Source organism: Polyodon spathula, chromosome 1 (genome assembly GCF_017654505.1).
Source record: "Polyodon spathula isolate WHYD16114869_AA chromosome 1, ASM1765450v1, whole genome shotgun sequence".
Lineage (NCBI taxonomy): Eukaryota > Metazoa > Chordata > Actinopteri > Acipenseriformes > Polyodontidae > Polyodon > Polyodon spathula.
In genome coordinates, this window is record NC_054534.1 from 1,775,247 (window position 1) to 1,799,319 (window position 24,073).

A 24,073-nucleotide genomic window follows, 5' to 3' on the forward strand; every position below is an offset into this window, starting at 1 on the left:
CACTCCCACACCCGACAAACAAACACTCAGCACAACAGCCACGCTGTCACTCAGCACAACACAGCCAGAGACGGTGACAAAACATTAAAGCTATAAAAACATTACAACAAACACATAAGTGCAACGTGTGTGTCTTTCAGCATGAAGCACTGTAATATAAATACTATCTCATGAAAACAAAATAAAGGTTCTGCGTCTTTTGCAGAAAACAAAAGTATAAAAATGAGAATGTTATGAATAAGTATGATGCATCCATTTGGTTAGTGTGCGTTTCGAGAGGTGTCTTTACCGCACTGTACAGCAGTCTTTCTTTAGAGCAGGCCTTCGTCTTCACTGTTGAAAGTGAAGTGCCTTCCCATGTCACACACACAGACACACACGCACAATGACGACTGGCTAGAATTATAAAACTGTTAGATCACTTGCTTTCTCCCTGCTAATCAGCTGTTGAAATTCTGACCTCAGTTCGTATGTTACTGTAAACTCCTGGTGTGATACACAGCACTTGCTAATCTATTTGTTAACAAAAAAGTGGGCTTGCACCTTTAAAAATGATTAATTAATACTTGCATTTTATTTCTTGAAACTCTTTTTCACATAATGCAGTGAGTACCCAAGTAGTCCTCTGAAAATAAATACTTCCTTTTCCCAAAATGAAACATTGCTAAATAAAATACTTCAGACAGCCGCTGAACGTGTTTTTGTTTCCTGCAAACTATATAAAGGAGACACTCATCTGCTTTCTAGTCTTTTCTTCTGATCCCTGTTTCTTGGACATTGCAGAGGTAGGCTACTCAGAAACAACTTAAACATCTCGTTCTTATTATTGAAGATAAAAATATGTACGGTTTCATTTTGAACACGGTAATAAAAACAATTATTTGCCATGCTGATGTTTATATTTGTATTCACGTGTATATAAATTAACATTTATATTTGCATAAGTAAATTTCCATTGGATGCACACAGAGAAATAGGAACACACCTATGGAAGCCCATCCAGGTCAAAAACACATTATTTGCACGCTTTAAATATTTAAAACACGTGTTCTAATTTGACTTTAGTACGTGCTGTAATTCTGATTATTACACGTACTAATTTGGCCAATAAGATCACTGAAAATGAAACGAGAACCAATGAATTTAAAGAAAATAGTATGTGTAATAAATTATCCAATTAAAAGTCATCTTACATCTGCCATTGTGGTGATATAAGGACTTGGCATTGGGAAAAGACTCGTGAAAGATGGACAGACCCGGACCCTGCGGGACAAGCATCAGCCGACTCTTTCAGAGCCTCTGAAATCACTTTAATTCAGTGGTAAACCCTCTGGAGTTAATATGTCATTTGAAAGTGTTGAAAGATCTGAAATTTAATCCAATATCAGCTATGGTAACTCAATATTTGAGTGTAAAACTGAAGTGAATATAATTAGAAAATAAAAAAATTGATTGTGTACATTGCTAATACAAACTGAACCGTGTCACAGTCAACACTGTCTGTCAAGAAGTCGGCAGCACTCAGCAAATCTATATTTGCACCGTAGAATAATAATAATAATAATAATAATAATAATAATAATATCTTTATATAGCACCTTTCATAGTGGACCTCCATCACAAAGCGCTTTATAGAGGTAGGCTGTGAACTGTGCATTATATGCAGAGTCACTTACAATAGGATATTGATTTAACATCTCCTCAGCAGGATGGAGCACAAGGAGGTGAAGTGACTTGCTCAGGGTCACACAGTGAGTCAGTCAGTGACAGAGGTGGGATTTGAATGAGTGACTGTCAGTGACAGAGGTGGGATTTGAACCAGGGACCTCCTGGTTTCGAGCCCTGGACTTTAACCACTGGACCACACTGTCTCTCGTTGCCATGACTTGCAATTTTCCTTATTCTTGATTTTTTAAAGCATATTTCATGTCTGAAATTAAAAAGATGTTATCTCAAAGGCGATTGGCTACTCTTGTAATCATGCCGCATAACTGTAAAATGACCAGTCCCTACATAGACACTACTGTAAAATGACCAGTCCCTACATAGACACTACTGTAAAATGATCAGTCCCTACATACAACAAGCGTAGTTCATTTACGTTCATTTAGAGCACATAGTATTTTATGTATTCTGATTCGTCCAAATCGATACGTGTACTAAACATTTGAAACGCATACTAAATAACACACTTTTCACCCGGATGGCCTTCCTTAGATACTGTCCGTGCACATGAAGGATGAGCTCACACAGCAGGAACATGGCGCCCAGAAGGGGGGGTGGTTGCGAAGCGGATGCTTAGGTGACGCGTATTTTAAGATCAGTGATTAAATTGTCAGTGCCAAACTACACATTTTAGCCTGTGTCTTTACTGAGCTCTTGCAAGCAACATGTGGCTCGCAAGCTACGGATTACACACTCCTGGTCTATGTAAACAAAATCTGTTCACCTCTTCAACGTCAACCTCCATCTCGATCGCCTGCTTGTCACTCAACAGCGAATGCACGCCCCCACACAGCTCACAGCTACCCTGTCACACTGCTTAGTTTTTTTTTCTATTTAATATTTTACTTAACGTTGTGTCTTAAATTTGAACAGCAATATGACAGAGAGCGCTTATAAGTCTTTTTAATTTCTGCTTCACCTGAAGGATAATAAAACTCTTAACCTCCCTGGTCCGCAGGGTAGCAGCCTCAATAAAGATCACTCGTCTGTAGGGGATGTTTACCCTCTGCGGGGGCATCAGCCGGAGACCTTCACAGGCTCTGGGGTGTCCACGCTCTGCCTCAGCGGTTTGGGCCAATTAGCAGAATGTCAAGTTCGACAGGACCCTTAATTATCGTTCAAAAGGTCAGGCCGTCAAAAACCAGGTCAGGCCAGCGATTTGAAAGATACGTTTTTAACCTGCGAGGCTATCTAAGGACACGGCCCTTCATACATTTCTGAGTTTTACTGATCTCTCAGGCCAGTAAAAACAGAGGCTGGTCCAGTCTAAATGTCACAACAGTCACCTATGATGCTGTCAACCTTGTCTTTCAATTAATGTTCAAGAAAATGGGGGGAAAAAAAAATAGCCAAAAAAATGTTCAGCTTTTCTGCTTCATGTCTGAATGATCCTTGATGGGAGTAGAATCTGCAGTCTGAAGGCAGAATTGAATATTGCAGCCCTAGGTGATGCAGATGTAACATCTATCTCTCTATCTATCTCATTATATATATATATATATATGTGTGTGTATGTGTGTGTGTGTGTGTGTGTGTGTGTGTGTGTGTGTGTGTGTGTGTGTGTGTGTGTGTGTGTGTGTGTGTCTGCCTTCTATCTATCTATCTAACTATCTGTCTACCATTTGGGTCAGATGAGACTAGGACATTTCAACTGAGTGCCCTGCTTGTCTGGCACAGACACACACATGGGTGTAGGATTGTGCAGAATTTTGAGCACTCTGGTATCTGATAGGCTACAAAGCCAGACACCGGCTGTGTGTGTGTGTGCGTGTCAGGAAGAGGAGAGAACTGGATCAGTATTCACCTGAGAGTGTGGAATCTATTTTAAATCATGCTAGTGATTTACTGACCTCCTTACTAACAACACTAAATACAGCACCCAAAGTTCCATGTTAGAGAAGTTTTATAGGTGCTGTTCCTAGGATCTGCAGCTGTTTAAATCAGTACATCAGAGGACACACAGTTGGAAATAAAGTGGATGCAGACTAGGACAGGCGACAGGAGATGCTTCTTCAGCGCACAGCGAGCAGTAAGGGCATGGAATGGGTTACCCTGCCCTGTTATTGATGCTGAGTCACTAGGATCCTTTAAGAGCCGTCCTGAAAGGTCTACCCACTTTCTTACTGCATGTTCTTGTGTACAGCCCGTGTGTGTCTGTTTCAGGAAGCGCTGAGCAGTGGGGCCGGGATGGTGTTTCACTCCGGGGGCCTCGTTGTCAGTTCTGTTTGCGCTCTGATGCTACAGCGCTGGGTGACCTTTCCTTAACCCCTTGCTCCACACTGCGGCAGCTAACTGCAGAATCCAGCATCTCTCTGAGTGGAGGCGGGGGGGGGGGTTCATGTGAGTGCAGTACTGTATTAAGACTTGCAGTTTAATACACCACGAGTGGTGTATGTGGCAAGTGGTTCTTTTTTATCCAAACCAATTAGAGCTCTAGCAAAAGCAGGTCACCATGGCCTATATTCGAAGCCAATCAAGAATGGCACCAAATTCCACCATTACAACTAAATGAGAGATTCTCAAGATACAATGACATGTGCCTCCTCGTCACAGAGATGTTAACCTTGCAGGAGATGGCACCCTCTACAATAAGAGTTACATTTACACACAGAGACGTGCTTCTTTACACACACCCCAGACTACTGCAGGATTACAGCATTACGCAGTGTTATTGCTAATGTAATAAATGCAATGTGAAGGTTTCACCCAATTAATTCAGCTAGTTTGAAAAAAGAATTGCCAGTACAAAAATCCATCTGTTTATCTGTATCTCTATCTGTGAACGTACCCATGTACAGGTGCGCCCCCAGAACTCTTTCACACGGGACGCACAACTGAACCACATAAACATGCCTTCTCATGCCGATAATGACTCTGCATCACCATGCTGGAAGGTGTTTCAGCCAATCACAGTGCTGCATTTTTGTTCTTTCCCAGCACCTACACTGTCACATTAAAAACTGCAAACAAACAGCATCACTGTTGCCCTTTCTAAAATGAATAAACACAGCGCACTGCCATCGAGACAGAACAGCAACTACACGGACTGCCTAACAGACCACAACAAGAAACGCTACAAATAACCCTTTTATAAATAGACCACCAGACTGCCAACACACTCACAAAGTCCTGACATTTAGTTAGGGAAACATGTGTCAACAGTTTAGTTAGGATCTTCGTAAGAAGATAGGATTTGTTTTTGTCATCGTGAAGTGCAATGACCGTCTCCCGAGTCTGATATTTAGGTAATCTGCAGGTAATCAGTTTATTAATGGCATTACTAAAAAATAAAAGAAACCATGGAAATAAACAATAAAACATGTTGCATTTATTGTTTCTCAATGAGATTTGCAAAACAGGTGAAAATCAACGACTCAATCAATAAATACCGATGTTCTAATCACTATGTCAGGTTTAAGAAACATAGAATTTATAAAATAATAATGTGGGTCAGAACACATTACCACATAAAAATATCTCGAGTTGGTTTAGAGCCGCAATGCAGTCGTGGCTGCGGCACTCGTGCATTACAGCTCAAAACCAACTTGATACATATTTCTGTGTGGTGAGATATTCTGACTCATATATTATAGAGTAACTTCTCTGTCACCAAGAATAGCCATCTCACAGGCAGATGATTAGCACGCCTTTAAATACTTACTGCAATTTGAAGGAGACGACACATCAAATAAGCTACCAGGATATGTTATATAAGAAAAAAGAAAATGGGTTTCAATTCCAGAGATTTGTAATACCACAATACTGCAGTGCAGTGAAAGCAATCCATGTATCTGTTTTGTAGAATGGGCGGGTGCTTATAAAACAGTCTATGTAACGCACTGATTTTAAATTTGCCTGGCATTCGCACTGAATGAGCCAAACCTTCGCCAGACTGCTTGGACCGTTCCTCAATTTCAAAATCACCAGCTAAAAACAAATCAATTTTAATGCTTGCCTGTGTGTTGCACCGTCAGGGAGCTGATCTTTCATGGGCTGTTTCTACACAGCTCATCAATATGAAAAACCATGGTCCTGCAAGCGCTCCAGTTTTTCATTATATCCACGGGCGTCCTATTTCTTGAGTGAGCTCACCAGCATGGATTGAACATGTAACACTATACAGAGAGATTTCCCCAGAGCCAAGACCTCAGCACAAACTGAGAGCGCAGGGTTACTCGCCTCAGAATAACTCTTTATCTTTGCACAGCTAGAACAAGAGCCTTTGGAGCACTGCAGCTGCACACTATATACGGTACAGTTTACAAAGGAAGCAGCATTTGTGAAGTTACACCTACTGTAGATTGCAACAGCAGCATACTTGATGCATGCATTATGGGCATGTATATACATGTGACATACAGACAGATGGACAGGGTGTGTCCATAAACCATGAGATTCGGATTCTCTCAATAACTTGCAGGAGAATGTCCTAACCAAGTCTCACCAATTGGAGAAGCAGTTCTCTAGGTATGTGTAAAACTGTGAAGTGTGATGTACAAACCGTACACGCGTCTCCAATATCTCTAATTCTCAAGTCATTTTTTGATGCCCAATTTAACTGCATGACACTTAACAGCCTTCCCCCTGTTACTGGTTGTCTTCAGTGATGCTTATCCTTTTTGGCCAATATGATTTTAACAAAATTATCAATAATATAAAGAGGATACCAACCCTAACGGGTACAGTGAAGCCCCCAAGCCCTGCGTGAACGACACCCACCTCCTCAACGTAGCTTTCCAAAAAGGAACCCCGGAACATAGCCGCCATCCAATCACAGCTGGAGATCAGCAAGGGCTTGTGGGCGGGCAACTGACCATCATCCAATCGAAAGACAACATCTAAAATAACAGGGAAAACCGTCTCCACATGTGTCATCGAGTGTGGACACTATAGACAGACAGACAGACAGACAAAGTCAGACAGACTGGCAGACAGACAGGCAGAGTCAGACAGACAGACACAGATATTTGTTACAAGCATCACTTCACATCGCTGGAGCTTCTTAATTAGCTATGAGATCCCCAGGATGCCCTGACATGAAAAGCGCTGTAAAAGACTACATTTGTTTTGTATCTGTAAAAACAGAACTAGCTAGCAATTACATTAACAAGTAACCCACTCAAGTGCTCTTCCAACCCCCTCAGTTCTTTGTGTCCAGTGCGCTGAGCATGGTCTGTTCTCCCAGGGTGGTCTGTTTAGAGCCCTTCATACTTCTTTAAATTAAATCACCTCACTGTAAAGCCAATCCGCTCTACTCAGCAGCTCTGTCTGAAAATGACCTTTACTGTAAAACATCATAAGGGGGCGAGGAAGGAACTGTTCTGCTTAGCCCTGCACTACTGGATCTCTTTGATCAAGCAGTAAGCTGCTTATTAGCACTAGCCACACTACTACTGCCCCCATATAAACTATACAGAGATCTTGTTCTTTGTTTTGTTTTTACCTTTTTTTATGTTATTGTACCGGTATGACGGAATACAATAAAAATACTGGGGTGGAGAGGCCCATAATACAGCAGGGCGTACAGGGTGGTGGCATTAAGATATGCTACTGTGCAAATCATTAATAGACTGCTCCTTCTGTAATTGTGGTATTACTGTTTGCACTCTAGATATTAATTAGCATTGAAAAGCAATGCTAATTAGCTGGTTGAAACCATATTCTGGACAGTACTTAAGGGTGATAGATGAACACTGATATAAACAGACAGGTAATGTAGGCTGATAGACAGATTAGACACATAGACGGGCAGCCCTGACCTGCAAAGGTGCCCTTGACCAGGCACTCCTTGATGCGGTTGGCACGGCGCACATGGAAGGCCTTGGTGATCTCCTGGTTCATGAAGCTCTCCTTGTTGAGGATGTTGGCCACCATCATGCGCAGGTCAAACACCTCGAGCAGCTCGGCAATGGAGGCCACCTGCATGAGGTCCCCCCGGCTCTCGTCCAGGCTGCCGGTGTACAGGTAGTTCAGCACAGCCTGGAAGGGCCGGGGCTGGATTAAGCAGTCTATGGACACCACTGTCATCAGCCTCTCTCGCTGGGTCACCGGGTCTTCCACCCGCTCCAAGTACATCTTGAGGAAGCCCCGGCCCCAGCCAGAAAGAGTCCTGCTGACACCCACTCCGCTCTGCTCTTGGGCCCTCTCCGGCAGCGGTTTGTCGCTTTTGGAAGCCGTCAGGGAGCCCTGGTGTGAGAGATGCCTCCTGACAAAGTGGTGACTGCCTCCTCCCTCCAGAGGGTCCTTGTCGATGTTCAGACTCTTAGTGCAGCCGGCCTTCTCCTTCCCTCCCCTGCGCTCCTCCTCTAGCTCCTCCTTTTCTTCTTCCTCCTCCCCCTCCCCCTCCTCACATTCCTCCTCCTCCCTTCTCTCCCAGTCAAGCTCCATGATGAAGAGGTCATAGAATCTGGAGCAGGAAGTGGCCAGGTAGGCCTTATGAGCGAAGATGCGGGTGGTGCCACCCTGCAGGAGGAAGAGGACATCAGCGCAGAGGGGAACTGAGAAGAGGGTGGCAGGCCCCTCCCCGTCGCAGGAGGGCGGCTCGGGGATGACAATGGTAGGAGGAGGGGGCCGCGGTGGAAGGAAGGGGGCTTGCAGCAGGGGGCGCTGCACCTTCTTCAGGTGGGACTTCCAGAACTGCAGGTGGCGGCGGGTGATGAGGGCGGCGCGGATGGCGTTGTCAAAGACGTCCTTCACCCCAAACTGCGCCACCACGCTGGTCTCATAGTAGGGCACCCCCAGCTCCTTCGCCACCTCATGACCCTTCTCTGGGGGAAGGATGTCTGTCGGTTTGATAGGCCTGAATGGGACCAAACACAACAGCGTTTTATAAGTTTATTATATGTGGCATGTTCCGTGGGCAAGCGTTAGACTACAAACACCAAGAACACCAAGTGAATTAATACATTTTCTTGAACATTAACCCTTTGTGTAGGACGAACGTACCAGTATTGAATTTGAACTTGAATTACTGCGTCTGCAAAACTGCTGATAATCTGATATTGTAACACCAGGTGTCTGTACACCTTGTAGTGGTCTCTTGCGCCATCTGCCAGATATTTACTGGTAATGAGGGACTGTGATGGAAGCAGTGTGTCCAGTAGTTAGAGTGGGGACTGTGATGGAAGCAGTGGTAGTAGTTGCAGTGGAAGGCTGGTAGGGAGCTGAGGGACGGTGATGGAAGCAGTGTGTCCAGTAGTTAGAGTGGAAGGCTGGTAGGGGAGCTGAGGGACTGTGATGGAAGCAGTGTGTCCAGTAGTTAAGAGTGGAAGGCTGGTAGGGGAGCTGAGGGACTGTGAGGAAGCAGTGTGTCCAGTAGTTAGAGTGGAAGGCTGGTAGGGGAGCTGAGGGACTGTGATGGAAGCAGTGTGTCCAGTAGTTAGAGTGGAAGGCTGGTAGGGGAGCTGAGGGACTGTGATGGAAGCAGTGTGTCCAGTAGTTAGAGTGGAAGGCTGGTAGGGGAGCTGAGGGACTGTGATGGAAGCAGTGTGTCCAGTAGTTAAGAGTGGAAGGCTGGTAGGGGAGCTGAGGGACTGTGATGGAAGCAGTGTGTCCAGTAGTTAGATGGAAGCAGTGTGTCAGTGTGTCCAGTAGTTAGAGTGGAAGGCTGGTAGGGGAGCTGAGGGACTGTGATGGAAGCAGTGTGTCCAGTAGTTAGAGTGGAAGGCTGGTAGGGGAGCTGAGGGACTGTGATGGAAGCAGTGTGTCCAGTAGTTAGTGGAAGGCTGGTAGGGGAGCTGAGTGGATGGAAGGCTGGTAGGGGAGCTGAGGGACTGTGATGGAAACAGAGTGTTCAGTAGTTAGAGCGGGGTTCTGGTAGGGGAGCTGAGCTGAGCCAGCTGGGAGATGCGGAGTGTGAAGGCGCTCCTTACTTGGCGAGTGGTCGGCGGGCACGGTTGACTGCGTCGAGGTCGGCATAGCGCAGGTCCAGCTGGCAGCCCACCAGGATGATGGGAGTACGAGGACAGAAGTGCTTGATCTCCGGGAACCACATGGACCTCACGTGGCGCAGAGAGTTGGGGTTGGCGAGGGAGAAGCAAAGGACCACCACGTCTGACCTGCCACGGACAGAGAGAGAGAGAGAGAGAGAGAGAGAAAGAAAGAGAGAGAATGGGATAACTGGAGGAATATCTGCGAAACCAGGATTGTTTTTTTTTTCTGAGACAGAATGCATGCAGATAAATAAATGCACAAGTAGGAAATAACAGACAACAGGGTGTGGTAACTGTATAACTACTGTGGTAATGCGGCCAATTTATAACTACTATTGTTTACATACTAATTAACAAATGCATTTATTAATGGCCAGATATCCTAGATTTCCATATAGTCTCTCCTGAGATCCTATGGTGTTCAATGGTAAAGCAGGAGCCCTCAGCTGCAGTAGTTAGTTTCAGTAGCTATTACCTGGCAGCACAGGTCAATGCCTGTGATATTTATCATGTGAAGCCTGGTCTGAGGGTGATTTCACAGGAGCCTCTCCTAACTACAGGAAAGAGACAATTGTTTAGTTTTTCCATCTTAGTGTTTCAATCTCTGCTGACAAGAAAGCAGAAGTGCAATCAAGCAACGGCTTCTTCTGTTTGCAGCCAAAGATGCTCGTCCCATAATTATTCTCTGTTTCATTGACAAGCTGAAATAGGTATTTAACTTTGTATGTCTTGGACTTTATCATCAAGGTTTTCCCTTATTAGCGTAAAATAGCATTTTGGAGGTTTCCCTGTGGTTTTCCCATGGTTACCACTGTTTATCACAGTTTTCAATCTTCTTTTTACCATGCTTTAACCACACCTCTCTGTGCTTTATTACATTTTGCCATGCTTTAACCACGCCTCTCTGTGCTTTATTACATTCCCCATGCTTTAACCACGCCTCTCTGTGCTTTAATACATTCCCCATGCTTTAACCACGCCTCTCTGTGCTTTATTACATTCCCCATGCTTTAACCACGCCTCTCTGTGCTTTAATACATTCCCCATGCTTTAACCACGCCTCTCTGTGCTTTATTACATTCCCCATGCTTTAACCACGCCTCTCTGTGCTTTATTACATTCCCCATGCTTTAACCACGCTTCTCTGTGCTTTATTACATTCCCCATGCTTTAACCACGCTTCTCTGTGCTTTATTACATTCCCCATGCTTTAACCACGCCTCTCTGTGCTTTAATACATTCCCCATGCTTTAACCACGCCTCTCTATGCTTTAATACATTCCCCATGCTTTTACTATGGATAACTTTTCTAGTGGTTGAGCCTTAATAACATCATCTAAATAGCAGCAGGATTAGAACGAGATACAGAGCGAGTGTGTTAATATCTTCCACTGAGACAAGCAGCAGGAAGGCAGACACATGACTGAAAGAGGCTATGAACAGAACTTAAAAAAGAAAGAAAAGAAAGAAAAACAACTGTTCCAGCAAACCAAAAGCTGTTCCCTTTTTATGAGAGTTTACCGTGTGCTAAAGCACAGAACACTCTGGCTGGCTATCTTTAGACTGCTCACTGCCTGTCACTAACCATGAGTGATTGAACAAGACAGATCCCTGTGACTCACAATTCAAGCTGACCACTAGGAGCCCTGCTGGACTCCAGCCCCCACAACTACAAGAAAACAACAACAGAAAAACAACATTACTAAAGTCTGTCCAAGCCAGGAACCCAAGCAAATCTGAAATCTTGCTGCAGCAGAGTATACGTTTAAGCTATTTTAGATGTTACTCAATCTAATTTGACAAACATTCGAACATGTTTACTGATCTAGCACAATGAGGCGGAGCTCTACTCTGAACCACATACTTTTTATCCAGGATATCTGTCTGCTGGTCTAGTGACTTTTGTATATAGCTCTGCAGCTGTCTGCATATTTGGAGCAATGCTCTGGTAACGTGGTTACAATACCGCTGCACACTGGATTATAAAGCCATGGAATGACAAATCTAAATAGGAGTGGATCAAGTCACGGGGAATTGTGAATTAAAGGAGACAGGCTGCTGAAACTCTGAATACTGTCCGGTTTAAATATTTAATATCTACTGTGAATTATTTATAACACACCGTGCAAACACACTTAACACAAAGACCATCATTTTACCTGCAATATTTAAATCATTTTACCTGCAATATTTAAACAGGATGTGTTGTGCGTGACTTCCAAGTTTGTTTTAATCAACTGCATTTATTTTTATATATAAGACTTATAATAATGAACATACTGTAGTTACTTTAACATAATAAAATAACTTGTATTTTAGGAAATAATTCTTATTTAACAAACATTGGTATTTAAATGATTTATCTTAATAAAAATAATTTTCACAAAGTCATTTGGGATATTTGAACCATTTGTAGCTTCAATTAGTAAAAAAAAAAAATATTATGTTTTGCATCACCCTATAGAATTAACTAATTTGGCTTCATAAAGTCTGCTGTAACCTGCTGAATAATGTTACATTCACATGTTGAATTACAAAAATGTGATATTTTGTAATTTAACATGAAATACTGTACTACTATTATGATTTTGACTATTGTGATATCATTTTGCAGCTTTTTTGATTAAATGATGTTGAATACAATACTTTTATTTTTATTTTTATTAGGTCTCAATCCAAAAATTCTAGGTGATGCATAACTTTTGGTCACAGCTGTACATTAATTCAGATTTAGAACCAGTTATCAGCAGACAGGCCTATGCAGCTTCCCCAGCTACAGCAGTCTGTGTGCCACAGCTGCCTCTCCTGCCGTGATCTGGTGAGGTGTGTGGAAGTCTTTACAGAGCGCAAACATCATCCAGGTGTGATCTGGAGAGGTGTGTGGAAGTCTGTAGAGTGCACACATCATCCATGTGTGATCTGGAGAGGTGCGTGGAAGTCTGTAGAGTGCACACATCATCCAGGTGCGAGAGGTGTGTGGAAGTCTGTAGAGTGCACACATCATCCAGGTGCGAGAGGTGTGTGGAAGTCTGTAGCACACGCTACAGGTGGTTGTTACGCAGAGGCAGGAATAGGACATTTTCAAAACAAAAGTCTCATTCAGATCCTGTTCTAAACGCACTGAAATACGCTGAAGGAGCCCTAGTGCAACCAGTCACAGACAACAGCATTACGAGCAATGGAAACACTACACAATGGTCTTAATACAGTACAATGGTCTTAATACGGTACTGGTCTGGAACTCCAATGGGTTATCCGTGTATACGATTGCTGTGTGGAATTATGAAGATGTAGTGCCAATCCACAATTCCACCAAATGGCTTGTACCATTGTAGTTTTACTTCTCAGCACAGAACAACAGCTCCATCACTGGAGATCATTAGGAAAAAACTTAGTAGGCTAGTTCACTTTAAAAAAGACCCAGTTTTTTGGAAAGCATTTTTAAAGGCATCGCCAGTATGCGATGGTACGGCTGCACTGTAAGAGAGATTAATCTCCTTTGCTGGACTGAAGATCTCAATGGCTGCATTGTGGTGTGAAACCTGGATCATTGCAATCAGCCTGGAGTTTAATTATTCTATCGGCACACATCCACTTCCCTTTGCCTTTCATTCTTATACACCCTCGGCCACTGCCTAGACTCTCTCTCTGTCCATGCCTCTCACCCTCTCCCCATGTCCCTCCCTCTGGAATGGTTTACTCATGATCCTCTTCAATGAGGAGATCAGATTATCTTGTTCATTTTAAGGGAGGATTAAGGGATTTTAAAGAGCTCTTGTTCACAGCCACCTCATTTCAGCTTTGCGAGGTGATTGGGTAGAGAGGTAGCAGCTTGTTGGACGACTTGTGGCAGAGAGCTTAGTCGCTAGGAACACTCCGTGTGTTCTAAAACAGAGTCGCTGGGACTGGCGGCGGCACACCCAGCTGACTCAACAAAGTGTTTAAGCATCTGGCAGGGTCTAACTCATTAACATGCTTCTATCCATTTCACAAAACTCAGTAACTTTAGAAGGACCAGCTGGATATTCAGAATGCTGCTAAATATCTAGCGGCTTTCCAGAGGCGCTGCATGTACTCGTAGGCACAGCCGGCACACAACACATTTATGAATACAAAATAAGCCTTAAAAAAAATAGCTGATAAAACATAACCAATTCATCATAAACAAAGAAGCTGAAAATACTGAAAGCTTTGTACACACTGCATATATCACTCAGTCACTTACTGTAATATAACACAAGTCCAGGCGTACGGAGGGATATACTGGACAACATCAAAAGAAGGAAACTGGTCTACTATGGTCACATTACACGGAAGGAAGGAGACTGCTTGGAGAAACAGATATTACAAGGTACAACACCTGGTTCACGAACACGAGGGAAACCAAGGACAACATGGATGGACAATATTAGAACATGGATGGGCCTTACAACTGAAGAAGCGACGAGGAAAGCTCAAGACAGAGTTCATTGGCGAAGATTTGTACATAATGCGACCAACCCTCGGATCGAGGAAGGTTGAAGACAAGACAAGACAACACAAGTTAAAATTTAAATAACAAGCATTAAGAAATATTACACTGCAGTAACTGCTGTAGAGAGAGAGTTTTGTTTCAAGACACCCTAAAAAAAGGGGGGATGTTAAACAAAACGTGTATAAAGAAAATAAAACTGTGCTATGAACAAAAAGTGAAACGATGCGCAATACGGGCTGAAATATACTTTATTTTTTATGTGTCAGGCACTACTCTTAAATGACTCAGCCATTTCAATCTCCACTTTATTCTCTGAAATCCTCCCTGTACTTTCCAGACCCTGAGTGCTCACCTACAGGACCTGGCCATGCCACACAGATAACCTTGGATTAGAACAGAGATCCCTGGTATTTATTCATTTCATTTTTCACTGATTACTTATCATACAGTATATTCTGTGTGCTTCTCTGTTGTTTCTGTGTAGATGAATTATGCCATGATCTATTCCAGAAAAAAATTAGTATATTTCAGGCAGAAACAGTATAAAAGTAGACATCAGGCGTTTTTGTTTGTTTGTTTGTTTGATTTGTTTTTTAAATCCCTGGCATTGTGGTTCCTACACAATAACAAAGTGACAAATTACACATTTTCATAAAGTCATATCATTACTGTGGTTCACATATGCCTTTACACGCAAGTGCAAACTCAAATTGAACTTAAATAAACTGTAGAAAAGTGGGCATTGTACATTTACAGTCCACATAACAGAAAATTACCTTGTAAGTTGGGCCAGTGTTTGAAAAGTGTAAAAGCACACCTGCACCTGTATCCTGATTCTGTCTCGTCTGCCAAACCTGAAGCAGCACTTTACTCTGTTGATCCTGTTTTTTCATGTTAATCCCTGCTGTCCCACACATCACTTTCCATTTTATAGGTCAGTGCAAGACAAAGCATGTTGTGATCATTATCTCTAATATTTATCAACTGTGTAGTTTATGCCGGACACTAACGTGAACTTTTATCTTCAAATTCATGTGCAGAATGGTCGTTCGAATATTCAGAGAGTTTCTCCAAACTTAATAATAATTATCCATGCACTGTTTTCACGTTGCACTGCTAAAGCCTCCTCTCATTGATCAAACAATCAGTACTGACATAAAGCGAAACGGGCAGAGATATTCCAAAATGAAATCTAATCAGAAAGCTTGGCCAATCAACATGCAGTGATTATACTGACTTTAATTGTGACCAATAGCAGCTAAGAGACACAGAAGCAGTATCAGGAAACAGAATGCAAGCAGCATGAACTGTGCTGAATGAAAGAGCATTTGAGAAACATTGCGCTAGTGTGAATGAACAGAATGCAAGCGCACTGGATGAAAAGCAGATGAAATAAATCACAGTACCCAGTACTGGCATTAAAATAAGACCCAGCAGAATTTCACCCCTAGAATAGATTTAATTTCATGAAAAAAAAGAATTTGTACATTCAGGAAGTAATTCTAGCAATTCAGTTCAGTCGTTACATCAAATTTTAACATCATTAAATCAAGTAAGCAAGTATTTCTTAATAATCATTCAAAGTAAATTAATTATATATTAATATATATATATATATATATTATATATGTGTGTGTGTGTGTGTGTGTGTGTGTGTGTGTGTGTGTGTGTGTGTGTGTGTGTGTGTGTGTGTGTGTGTACCTTCGGTGTTTTGAAATTATTAAATTGTGTGAATACTAAAAGTAACTTGACAAACATTTCGACTGCAATACTTTGACAATGAAGACATTGAGAAGGATAGTCAGAAGTTTGTTTCTTTGCATATTTCTATTGGGTGGTTTAACAATTACAGCTGATCAGATTGTATGCAGAGGAAAGGCTAGGTTTGCAATTCAAACACATTCAAATTTATTTCTAGCCCCCTCCATAACTGCATTACCACAATTTCTTCCAGCTATAATTTATCAAAACAGACCAAACTTTAGGTCTGTGGAAGGATGAAGACCCTCACACTAATAAGTCTGTGTTTTTGGTTGAGACAGTGTTACAAATAGATTGCTAATTTAACCTGACCATATGTACTGTATAAAAGAACCTGGATCAGTTTCAGTTTACAACTGAGTTTGGGGAGAGAACTTTTGGTGAAAGGATAGCTGCCTGTGGCTTTATAAAGTGCTTCTCCAAAGTGTTTTAACTTCTTTAAAATGTGACTATTGTTTAGTTAATTATCAATAACAGCACAGCCTTGGTCTTCTTTTTATGTGATTCCTGCTTGCCTGTCTGACCACCGGCTGTCCTGTTGCAGTCACGTTATTAAAAAAAACAACAACAACAACAACAACAAAGCACAGTTATATATTTAAAGTTCTGTTAAGCACTCTCGGAGGTTTGATTCTCGCTTTGTAGCATTAAGATGAATTGTTCTCCTTTCAAAAATGAGTAATTAACGAATGGAGGAATTGCTTTGAATACACAGCCCACCGCCTCCTAGGAAAAAGTGTCTGTAAAGTTTTGTAACAGACTCTAAAGGGTTAAGAGTGAGTGCATACCTGCCGTAAGCGAAGCGGCGATCCTTGTGATGATCCCCAAAGGTGTCCCAGAGCCGCAGAGACACGCTGACCTCGTCCACCACATCACGAGAGCGCTCCAGAACCTGCACAGCACACACACACACACGCCGTGGTTAACCACAAGGGCACAGTCTGAATAACTAAAAAAAAAATAAAAAGACTAGCCTCCCCTCTCCCTGCTCCAGAGAAGCTGTTCTCAGATTGCCCTGTCTGGTTACATTTCATTGACTGAAAAATGATTGGATGACTGGCTGATCCACTAGGACGGCGCCCCCCTCAAACTATGCTGGCTTTAAGGGCGAGGGACTATAATATGGAGAAAATGCCTACAACAATGTCATATTGTCTTGTTTTTGCCCATAACATTTCAAGCACATACTGTAGTACATCAAGACACAAATTGCTGAAAAATCTACAATGACCCAGTTTGAAATAAAAATGAAAAGCACAAAGCTGATACTGGATAGTTCTTTCACAAAGGTTGTTTCCTGTTGTTTACGGCTAGTCGACTTTGTGAACTTTTTATTTCCTGTTTTTATCATATGAAAGTCACAACATCTGAGACAAGTCAGCCGAGGTACTGTGCATGCAATTCCTAATCTTTCAACCTACTGTGGTGGTTTTAGTGCAGGTTTAATACACACACACATTAACTAACTAAACTGAATTAATAACCAAACTCGCTACTTGTCCTGAACAGGATTAACCAGTGCGGTTGTCGCTGTCTTTTGCTACTGAACTGTGTGTGGACTTAAACTGCATTGAGACGGACGATCAACTCGCCACCGCATTCAGGCTGTGAGTGTACGAGGCCTCAGAGTGCACATCTCAGTCACCAGTTGTGGGTAGTCCATTATTATTATTTGTTTATTTAGCAGACGCCTTTATCCAAGGCGACTTACAGAGACTAGGGTGTGTGAACTGTGCATCAGCTGCAACTTACAACAACATCTCACCTGAAAGACAGAGCACATGAGAGGGAGAGCCAGTGAGCGGTCCAGTACTCTGGCTCACTGCACAGTGCAGACTGTCTCCAGTATATGCAGAGCTGCATTGACAAAACATTTGTATTCTCTCTGACTCTGTCATATTTGCAAAGTTGCACTGAGATAGTCTTGTGCTTGTTGATCAAAACCAACAAATAAAACAGATTAACTGTTTTCAACTGTGATGACTGCACCCTGCGTACAGTTCTTGACAATGTAAAGTTAGTTATCTAGAGCCTCCAGTTGCTGTCCCCTTACCTCCTGGCACACCCTGTACTGGTCGATGGCCCAGACAGTTGGCACGTGCGTGGCGAGAAGCTGGTACTGCGTGAGCGTGGCATTGCAGGCCCTGGCGCAGATCAGTCGCGTCTTCCCTGCCGCATTGTCACCCACCACCACACACTTTATCGTCTCGACATTCGGCCGCTCATAATCTGTGTCGATATCCATGGAGAGGACCCTGGGGAGGGAGGGAGGGAGAGAGAAGAGCACTGTCTGTTAGCAAGAGAGACACACTCTGAACCACATAGCATCCCAAACAGGAATCACTAGATGACTGGAGCCCAAGAGCCAATCTAGTAAAACTGTTCTCGCAAGGAGACTTTGGCTAGTAATATCTTATCTGGCATCTTTCTACAGATTTACAAAACTATATTTTAAGAGAGAACTTGTAAACCCATTCACTCAGTGCTGGCTCTTTTCCCTTTAGGGATTACAGCATGTTTAAACCTTCCAGCACAGCCTAACCTGCATCCTATCCCTATCCCTCAGGCAATAATTAGAACTGCACCCCCCAGCAGCCTCCATGTAGATTTGCTTTTGCACTAAACTTCTTGGGTAATCTGCACAGTTTTATGGTTGGTCTGAAAATGAACTGCATTCTCATCTCAAATTCTCTCTATTTATGTTGTCCTGCCCCCCCTTCCCCTCCCTTTTTAAGGTCAGGGTTAGGAATAGAATAAGAGGTCTGAATACATGTCCCACACTGGTATACATTACAAATCCTTTAAAATACTGTTTAATAAATATTTGTGATTTATAATAAGTTAATATGCTGTGTACAGGGTGACGGCATTCAGTACAGTTTGAGCACTCAAAACCTCTTAGCTCCGCCTCACAATTCACTTGCCCAAACTGGATGAAAAGAAAACTAAGGAAAAGGAAGTAATGCAGACGCTGCAGATGCTGTATATACTGTCCTGAAGAATAACATCTCATCACAACAGGGGACTAAACGTTTACTGTAAATGAAAGACATGTTGTTTTACAAAGAGAGAAGTACCCAGATCGTCCTGGGGTCCCCCCAGGGTCCCTGAACAGCAGTTTTAGAACCACTGCTGTAGAGACGCAGACACGCCTCTGAGAGCAACGAGTGTGCTGGCATCAACGTGACAGGATCTGAAAGCAGGGTCCAATTAGCAATGCAGCTAATTAGAGCTAATTATAACTAGGACAAGGAAAGCTAAAACACTAATCTTAGAGCTACAATTTACATAACTTCATAGTCACCTCCGAACACACTTCCACTGCACTGTATATAACCTCTTCTTGTTGGATTCTTGCCTAACTGTCAGGCAGTGCAACCTGAACAACAGCAATATTATCAGGTTTACTGCAGTAGTTTACCTGAATAAGATTTGTTTGTAGTGCAGATATACAACCTGCAGAGCTGTAAAAGATCCCTTTCTCAATCTATCAACATCTTTTCAAGGACTGGCAAACAGCACAGTGATTTGTCAGAATGTAGTGCTCTGAGAGTTTTAAAGACCACACACTTAAATAAGCATTATCCCACTTGACATTTATCCACGGGTATTACTGGAGACTTCAACAATCTCCCCTCCTTAACTTCTCCCAGACCCCATGGCTTAACCTTAAAAACAGAAGGCTGAAGCATTAGTTTGTATTTCCATTCAACTTTACACAGAGAACATATCTGATTATTTGGGTACTTGGGGTCAGTCTTTAATGAATCCTTTGTTAGTGCTTGTGAACCGAGTTCAGTCAAGGTTACAAATCAAAGTTCACAATCCAGATCTGTGACAATTTCACAATCCAGTGTGACTGAACAGCAGAGGAGTGCAGCTCAAATGTGTCTTTCCCTTTAACAGAAGAGTACAGCTCAACCAGAACCCTATTCAGAAAGTGGCAAGTTATAAAAAGAATAAACCACATTCATTCCAAATCTCTCCACGTTCAGTTTTACACCCTTTACAATTCCTGGGAATAGTTATGATTAAGTTGCACCCTGAAATCTGTCAAATGGTGCCAACTGGCAGGAGTCTTCTTTGTAAAAAAAAACAAAACAACAACTGTGGAGAGCACATGAATAAGAAATCCAACCAATCAGTGGATAGAGATTTCCAAACAGTTCAAGAATCCAGGCATTTTCTCGTTAATGTGCAGATTTCATGAATAACACATTCTTTATTCTTTCGTCAAGGAGATCAGAGTTCACAGAACCTGCAGTCCGATCTCATCAGCTATATAAGAATCCAAGCAAGGATGGGGCAGGGCAGTCAGTGGTACTGTACCAGGCCAGGTTAGATCTGCAGAAAATCAGGCCCGATAGGGGGCACTCTTCCATCTGAGCGTGTGCTCAAACAATGCCCGATCATGGTGTTAGTATAGGGGTCACTATGCTTCAAGTGCTACCCAGCCAAGCTACCAACCACACACAAGCCTGACTCTTTTGCATAGCGGTTAAGGCACTGGTTCACGCTCAGCCTCCGCTGTGCTACACAAGAAGCCCAGGCCTTAACCACTGTGCAGAAAGAGCCAGGCTGGTCTTCATTCGTGGTTATAGAGCTTTTGAGCTCGTGTCATCTCACCGACAAGGGAGATTGAATCTGTGAGCGTTCTACCCACTGAGTGCTTCACTTGCAGTCACAACCTAACAAGCTCCCCACATCAAAGTCAGGGATTACACTAGAAACGGTTAGATTTTAAGACGTGTTTTCCAAAATATGCAAGCAGCTAAGGCATTACGTTTACCAACACAATTAAAATAAACCCTATTCCAACTCTGATCTTCAATGTGTTTGGTGTTTCACCAGAATGCACATCAAGTAAGTTATGCATCAGCTGTATATACATAATGTTATGGTATGGATATGGCATTGCAATGGGTGTTGGTTCAGTGCACGATATTGTGATGCCACCATTGGTCAGACCACTGTGGTACCAATGCAACCATGAGTTGACATTACCACTGTTGGAAAACATGGATCGAGAATTGATTAGGGGTTTGCTACGCATGTGGACTGGCAGAGCTATACTGGTGTTCTTTTCTGAAAAGAGACTAATATTGCAGATAGCAGACTGTTTGGTTCAAATTGCATGTACTGCTAACCACTGATAGAGACGTTGCGTCTACAAACTCTTGCCCAACAATGACTGCAAGCTAACGAGATAACAATGCTGTGGACTAGAAGGGAACAGGCTCTAAAGACTTCAGAGAGATCAAAAGAGATAATCCCACTGGCATCAAAGGGGGTTGCAAGGAGATAACAAAAGGCAGATGTACGGACCTTTTGTCTCCACGAGTGTGAAGAATGCACTGAGTTCAGAGGTTGTCACACTAGACCACACACACAGACACACACATTAACACTCACACAATAAATTAAATTACCTTGACCATTGGTTAAGTGTCAGAGAAAGGGGAGGTGGACCATCTATACAGAAGGGTATTTAATGTCATGCAAACATTGTAATGTTGAGTATTGTGTTTGTCCTGTACCTGGGACCAGACTCCCTGCATATTTCAATAAACCTGGCAACTGATTGAAGAAAAGGACTCTGTGCATTTTCTTGAATCTACTTACTCACCATCTATTTTTTTTAAGTTACTTCATTGGCGAGCCACCTGCGGACTGTTTCCTGATACTTTATTTTTCCAAATACTGGGGGGTTGATACTTGATTACGGAGAAACCTTTTTTGCAAGCCTGTATCCCATGAAGAGGACCAGGACAAAGCAGACAGAAGGAGACTGTTTCTACTTTCAGCTCAGACGGTGTGGAGAATCTTTGAATCAGGACTTCAGATCGAACATATAACCACGTACATTGGTGAGTAGTTACTGTTTTTTTGTTTTATATGCAGTTTTTAGAATGTAGTGAGAATCAAGGGTAAAGTATGAAAGAGGACTTTTGACTACTTGATAATTCATGTACATTGAGGACACAATTAGTTAAGACTGCTTAATTAAAAGTGTATTGACTATTAGGACTTTAGGTATGAAAGAGGACCTCTGGAATCCTAAAAAAAGTCATGAGTAAATCGTGTAGTGTTATGACGTGCCAGTAGAGTTTATTGGACTAGTTACACGGACTTGTATTGCTCAACAGGTACGGGCATACTCGGATTTATGTTTTATGTTTGTTTTTGAGAAGATTTGTTACACTTGTTTTGTCTTTGTTTGTACTGTTTGGTTTATAAGTCACGATAAGGGGGCAATAGGATAAGCCTCTTATTTAACTGTCCACATTAGGTGGTACAAATAAGGAACAATCAGACAGTAAGTTCCAGTTAAGCCCAATAGCACATACAAAAGTGTAAATTAAATGTGCAATAAACCAAAATAAAATTGTATGCTTCCTTAAGCATAGCTTTAAACACGGAACATTGGTAACAACAAGACAAAACTAAAAAGTGGTGTTTTTTTTTTTGCTAGTGTTGTGTTTTGTTGAGAGTCTGATCAACTCCAAATATGTTCAAAAATAATCGTGACAGTCATCGAATGGATGACTGGAGAATCTGGAGTATAGACTATGTTTTTAAACATGGCAAGGAGGGACCCTACACAAAAGACAGTAATGACCCAGTCAATACTATAGGGCAGGAATGTGTGTCTCGGAATGGAAAAGAAAAGCGTAAGAAAGTGAAACAGGCTAATTGCATAAGAGCAATGAGGCAAACTATTGAAGAATTGAAAACAAGATATGATTTTACAAGGGAAAATTGTAAGAAATTATCTGTTGAAAATGAAGGTTTGCATGAGGAAATTAAGCGATTAGAATCAGTTACAAGTGCTTCCATGGTTGAAAGGCAATTGGCTGCCACACAACAATTAGAGATGCGTAAGGAAAACGCAACCCAAAAACAACGATTGATAGATTGTCAGAGAAAGACAAGTAATTTGGAATCAAGTTTGAAAAATGCACGGATTGCATATAAGGAATTATGGAATGTGTCTGGAGAAAACAAAGACAGACATATTGTACAAAAGTTGAGGGAGGTACGTAAAAAAGCATGTGAACAACGACAGAATAATAAGGTTTTGCAGCGCAGAATTGCAGCATTGGGATTGGTTGATAATGAGCAAGAAACAGATAGTGAGGATAGCGATGGTCCTGAGGACTGGGATCCTAGACAGGAGAGTGAATAGGATGAAGAGGTGGAGGACTTAGATGAGTTAGAGGATTTTGCTCTAGCACCTGAGGAGGTTCAGAAACAAAAGGAAGGCACTAGAGGGGACTATATGTCCAGTATTGCAGAAAATATTAAATCAAGGAGGCGCAATACTGAAAGAACAGAACCGAAAGGGAGAGTAAATTTTGCAGGCAAGTATGTCAAAACAGCTCCTGTAATGACTCGTAGGATACGCACAACTGGTACTTTGGACCAGCAAACTGGAATAACTACATATGATTATGCTGATGAACAGGTCAATAGGGATTTGACATTGTCAGAATTGGCTTTGATGAAAGAACAGTTGCCCAAATGAGATGGTAATACAGATCCTACACCTTTGTGTGAAAAGCTGCGTGGTATACAACGTACATTTAATCTCACTGACAGGGATTGTTGCAGAATCCTGAGTTCAGTATTACCAGTTGAAATGATTGCACCAACTGAATTTACACCACCGGGTGCTAACCCACAATATCCAGGTCATGATGAGAGAGTTAGATTAATGTGTGTGGCTGCTAATTATCGACATGCACCAGATCTCAGTAAGGTTCTTGACGCTGTTCCCAAAAAGGGACAACATCCTACTGACTTCATTCGAAGTTTTGTGCAGACGTATAATACCCACAGAGAGAGAGCTGCAGCAAGAGTTGCGATTACAGATGATAACGTCACGTTTTGGCAGTTGGTAATCAACAAATATAAAGACTTAGTCTCTCCTACATGCAAGCATCTATTGATACAGTACAGCAGGGCACTGTCAGTAGACCCTGTTCCGCAAGGTACAGGGCAAGACATACATGATTGTTTAAGAGACTGGAATGAGTCTGAAACAGATAAAGCACCAATAGAGAAAAAGAAAATTGCTATGACTGTTGCCAACGAGGGTGGTGTTAAGTCAGGATGTTTTAGTTGTGGTAAGCAGGGCCATGTGTCAAAGGAATGTAAAATGTCTAAAATGTGTGCAAACTGC

General features: G+C 42.2%; 1 protein-coding gene across 4 annotated transcripts in view; it reads right to left on the reverse strand.

Moving 5' to 3' along the window:
- LOC121307615 (rho-related BTB domain-containing protein 1-like) overlaps positions 1 to 24,073 on the reverse strand; it is a 77,197-nt gene that overhangs the window by 15,197 nt on the left and 37,927 nt on the right. For 3 of the 4 annotated variants that reach the window (XM_041239949.1, XM_041240022.1, XM_041239869.1), the window contains exons 2-6: positions 17,945 to 18,146; positions 16,680 to 16,783; positions 9,597 to 9,782; positions 7,485 to 8,524; positions 6,445 to 6,563 (exon numbers count right to left, since the gene is read on the reverse strand). In XM_041239949.1, coding sequence (XP_041095883.1) covers positions 6,445 to 6,563; positions 7,485 to 8,524; positions 9,597 to 9,782; positions 16,680 to 16,783; positions 17,945 to 18,136 — 1,641 coding nt within the window. In that variant the 5' untranslated portion in view covers positions 18,137 to 18,146. Of the gene's footprint in view, positions 1 to 6,444; positions 6,564 to 7,484; positions 8,525 to 9,596; positions 9,783 to 10,131; positions 10,212 to 16,679; positions 16,784 to 17,944; positions 18,147 to 24,073 lie in introns of those variants that run through there. The other variant, XM_041240092.1, reaches the window with a different exon arrangement.